Source organism: Egretta garzetta, unplaced genomic scaffold, assembly GCF_000687185.1.
Source record: "Egretta garzetta isolate BGI_Z169 unplaced genomic scaffold, ASM68718v1 scaffold80, whole genome shotgun sequence".
NCBI lineage: Eukaryota > Metazoa > Chordata > Aves > Pelecaniformes > Ardeidae > Egretta > Egretta garzetta.
This window is the reverse complement of record NW_009258214.1, coordinates 1-4,900: the sequence shown is the minus strand read 5'-3', so window position 1 is coordinate 4,900 and position 4,900 is coordinate 1. Positions and strand designations below refer to the sequence as shown.

Genomic DNA, 4,900 nt, shown 5'->3' with positions numbered 1-4,900 from the left:
AAATACAGCTAAAGGAGAGGAGAGAGAGAAAGGCTTCCCTCTCCCTCTGGCACAGAACTCCATTGGGTCAGCTGAACACCTTGAAAGGTGGCCCTGAGAAGCGTGAGTAGGGAGAGGTGGTGAGATCCTAACTGCGGGCATCTGCTGTCATTTCAGTTGGCATCCTCACCAGGCAGCAGGATGATGCCCCCAAATGTTTCCCAGTGTGTCAGCACTGCTCCATTACCATGGATGACATCTGGCCCCTCAGATGTCACCAGGTGTTTGTGTGGGAACTCCTGGTCTCCATCTCCATCAGCGACCATGGGACCATAGAAAAGGAGTGCAGGTGCCTATTTTTAACAGACGCCATTACTGAAGCATCAAGAGGAACCTCACCACCTCCTGTGGGTTGGTGGCAGGCACGGGAGGGAGCTGAGGTCCAGCCCCACGACTACAGATGCAGGATGAGATGCCTCCACTGACACAGCTGATTCCCTTCCCTCAGCAGCATGGGTGAAGGATGTCCCTCCCCATCAGTATTCAGGTCTCCTGCCTAAGGATGGGAGAAGGAAGGTGGATTCTTAGACCTAACTGTGTCTCTGAGAGGAGGAAGGACACTGCTGGAAGGAAACATCTCTGCAGAGTTAAGGCAGGAAACGTGGGTGATTGCTTCAGTCTCTTTCCAAGGAGGTTCCTGGAGAGCCCCAGGGACACCTGGAGGCCGTGCAGAGTGGGGTGGGGGCAGAGACAGTGACGCCTTGGGCAGGTCCTCTGCTGCTGGGCTGAGACAGGCTCCTGGGGTAGAAGGAGCTCATGGCAAGCAGGCAGCACTGCCGAGAGACAGCTCTACCAAGGAAGAGCTCCTCGGCAAAGCCCAGCAGGGCTCTGGGAAAAGGAGTAGGGCAGGGAGAGATTCAAGGCAGCCGGGAGTGGGAGGAGAGGGCAGAGCTGAAAGGGAAGAAACCTGGACAGCCCCTGACACGGTAAGTCTCTTGGTGCAGGGCAATGCAGCTGTGGTACCAAGAAGGCTCCCCTGAAGCTCCCATAGCCTCCAGCCTCCAGGATCTGTCAGGAGGGCTCCCAGCCCAGGGGCTCATGTTAGACAAGAGTGAAGGGCTGAAGCCTGGGTGCACGCCCAGAGGTGCCCAGGGAATTTTAGAGGGGACTTTGCCAGAAGCAGGGGCTACCCTAAAGGTGAAGAGCTTTCCTGGGTCTGTGCTTTCAATTTCCTGCTCTTCCAGGGAAAAGTCACTTCTACTTGTGGAGTGGGAGACTGGGAGTCCAGATCTGCTCCACTGAGATGTCAGTAGGTGTGGTAGGGGCCAAGTGATCTGCTTCCACTCACTCCTGTACTTACAGAGAGCACCAGCATCACCTCTGTTGTCCTCATCAGGCTTTATCGTACCTGCTCCTTACTGTGGGGAGTACCTCTGGAGAGTGCCTGAAACTGGGAGGTTTCTTCAGGGCAGAGCTGAGCAGACAGCAGCTGCTGATGGTGTTTGTGATTGCTGAGAGGGAAACATTTGAGGGCAGAGAAACTGTTCTCAGCGGGGATAGCTCCAGGCAGCAGACACATGGGCAGATAACTATAGGAAACTCCAATCAGCAATGTTATGGAAGGGAGAATTTGGAAAGCTCCCTGTCAACCGTCCAGTGCAGATCACTTCCTCGGAGCAGACCCCTGCTCTCGTCTCCCTCCCAGCACAGCCTCTGCCCTCCACGCTGTGTGCTCCAGGGCAGGAGTTGCCTCAGCTGCAGCCAGAGCTCCAGAAGAGCAGAGGTGCATCTCTCCTTCCATGTGGCTCCTTCCCTCTGCATTTTGCTGCCTGGGAAGTGCTGGGCTGTGCTGGGCAAGGAGAATGCTTTCCTGCATGCCCATCCGCCTCTCCTCTCCTTGCTTCCCTTCACAGGAGAGTCACAGAGTTGTTCTTTGTTTCTGCCCATGGCTGTGCTGCTCTTCTTCCTGCTCTTGGGGTCCCCGGCAGTAAGAGTGGTGGTGTGGGGTAAGGGCTGGGGGTGCTGAGTGCCTGCTCAGACACAGAACTGGATGGTGCTGCGCTGGAGCTGTTTCCATGACACCAGGGTGCCCAATCCCTTTCTTAATTTTTCTGGGTCAAGACACTGCAGTCGGTGTTTGGGCAAGGAGACACTGATTCCCTCAGCAATCACCTTAACACCGCTGGTTTTGCTGGAGAGGGAGTCCTGCAGGGCTGTGAGCATCCCTCCAGAAGGGCAGAGCTCTCCTCCAGGACCTTTGTGGTGGCTGACAGCATCTGATTTGCCCATGCAAATCACCATCCCGGTCCTGTCCTATTCATCATTACACTGCATAGCTGTGCTTTATTACCATTCCCAAGAACATTTCCCAAGAGGGATGAGGGTGTCTGAATCCTGAAACACAGTGTAAGGAGACATATTTGCTGCACCTCATCTCCCACCTTTTTCTGTGGAAGAAAGCATCCTTCTGAGCTTTTTACCCTGTGCTATAGTGCAGCTCAGGGAACTCCTCCCCTGGAACCCCCTCTCCAAACACACAGGGCCACTGCTGCCTCCATGTGTCATTGCTGTAAAGCAGGGCTGACCCTTAATGAGCCCATGGGTGGAGGGCACTGCTCTGCACAGCGCACACAGCCAGCACCAACCAGAGCTGATGCCTTGAAGCTGCGTAAGTGTGCCCCAGGAAAGCACCCTTAGGTGTTTCAGAATGAGTGAATCAAATATTTCCCAATAAAGCTTCTCTGAATTTTTCTGGTTTATCTCCTTCAGCAGTTTCCATGCCCAGAAGCAGGAGATGTCCTACAACAGCTCCATCACTGGGTTTCTCCTCCTGGCATTTGCAGACAGGCGGGAGCTGCAGCTCTTGCACTTCTGGCTCTTTCTGGGCATCTACCTGGCTGCCCTCCTGGGCAATGGCTTCATCATCACCACCATAGCCTGCAACCATCGCCTCCACACCCCCATGTACTTCTTCCTCCTCAACCTCTCTCTCCTCAATCTGGGATCCATCTCTACCATTGTCCCCAAATCCATGGCCAATTCCTTCTGGAATACCAGGGATGTCTCATTCTTGGGGTGTGCTGAACAAGTCTTTCTGACTGTCTTTTTCATTTCAGCAGAAAATTTTCTTCTCACCATCATGGCCTATGACCGTTACGTGGCCATCTCCAAACCCCTGCACTACAGGACACTCCTGCGTAGCAGAGCTTGTGTCCACATGGCAGCAGCTGCCTGGGGCAGTGGTTTTCTCACTGCCGTGCTGCACACAGCCAATACATTTTCAATTCCACTCTGCCAAGGCAATGCTGTGGACCAGTTCTTCTGTGAAATCCCCCAGATCATCAAGCTCTCGTGCTCAGATGCCTACCTCAGGGAAGTTGGACTTCTTGTGGTCAGTGTCTGTTTAACACTTGGTTGTTTTGTTTTCATCGTGCTGTCCTATGTGCAGATCTTCAGGGCCGTGCTGAGGATCCCCTCTCAGCAGGGACGGCACAAAGCCTTTTCCACGTGCCTCCCAGGGACGGTACAAAGTCTTTTCCACGTGCCTGCCTCACCTGGCCGTGGTCTCCCTGTTTCTCAGCACTGCAATGTTTGCCTACCTGAAGCCCCCCTCTATCTCCTCCCCATCTCTGGATCTGGTGGTGGCAGTCCTGTACTCAGTGGTGCCTCCAGCAGTGAACCCCCTCATCTACAGCATGAGGAACAAGGAGATCAAGGAGGTCCTGAAGAAAGTATTTTAACATGGAGTACTGCAGCATTAATAAGGTGTCCAGCATCCTCAGGAAAAGATGTGTTGCTCTTTTGATCACATGAGTCTTTTGTCTCTTTGTTTATTATACGTCTTATATTAGGTTTAATGAATTAATATTATTCTTACCCACCTACAAGTGCATTTTTAGACCTGAAAGACCTCATGTACATATGACAATAAAGAATCCAGCAGAAAATTATTTGTCTTGGCTTTCATCTCTTACATCACCTCTGAAGCTGGGGGTGCAGCGCCACCATACAGGAACGGCCAAGGAGCCACAAGCCCAGCTACCACATGGAGGAGCAGGGACTTGTGGACCTCGGGGCTGCCCCTCACTGCCTCAGTGCACAGACCCTTTCTGCCACCTTCATATTGGGTCTGCTGTTTCCCTGGATCCATGGCCGTGGACAACATCCGGACCTGGTCTTCTTAGATCAGCACTGCCAGCTCAGGGCCCTGTGGAGCGCACAGGGTGGCAACAAAGACTGGCTGGCCAGGCCAGCCTGGACATGCTCACATGGGGAAAGGGATGTCCAGGGAGAAGAGCAAGGGAGCATTTCTGTGCCTGCAGGGAGGCACCCACAAGAAAGAGAAAGCTTATTCTGTAGGCACTCACTCGGGGCAGGCTGCTCTGTCCCCTGAGCAGGACTCTTGTGCTGGCCTGTGCTGTGTCTGATGAGGGGGGATGTGGAGGCATGCATTGAGCAGTGGGGCTGCCCTGGCTCAGGGACAAGTCACAGATGGGAGATACAACACAACAATCAGGAGGTGGAAGCAAGGAGACGCTACGAAGGGGGAATTTAGAAATTGACCTGAGCATGCAGGTACGTGTTTAGGAAAGGCAAAGCTCAGCTGGAGCTGATGGTTGCTGCAGGCAACATCAAGAGCAAAATGAAAGCTTCCATCACCGTGTTTGCAGTGAAGGGCTGACCAAGGAACTTGCTGGTAAATGATGAGAGGGGTTCATAACAGCAGGCACAGAGGAGGCTGAGGCGCTCAATGCCTTCCCTGCCTGAGTCTTTGCTAAAAAGGTCTTCCCAGCCTCTGCTCAGTGGAAGGGCTCAAGGAGGAGGAGAGCACGTATTGGCAGGAACCTCATTAAATCTCACGAGGGCAAGTGCCAGTGGCTGCCCCTGCTGGGGACTCACCCTGGCAATGGCACAGGCTGGG

The 4,900-nt window shown here is 53.7% G+C and overlaps 1 protein-coding gene across 1 annotated transcript; it reads left to right on the top strand.

Annotated features, from left to right (window-relative positions):
- Positions 1-2,773: 2,773 nt before the first annotated feature.
- Positions 2,774-3,710, top strand: LOC104121734 (olfactory receptor 14J1; the record flags this gene model as incomplete). Its single annotated transcript, XM_035890992.1, has 2 exons — positions 2,774-3,455; positions 3,490-3,710. Coding segments are annotated over exons 1-2 (903 nt in total), but the record flags the coding sequence as incomplete, so codon positions are not given.
- Positions 3,711-4,900: the final 1,190 nt, after the last annotated feature.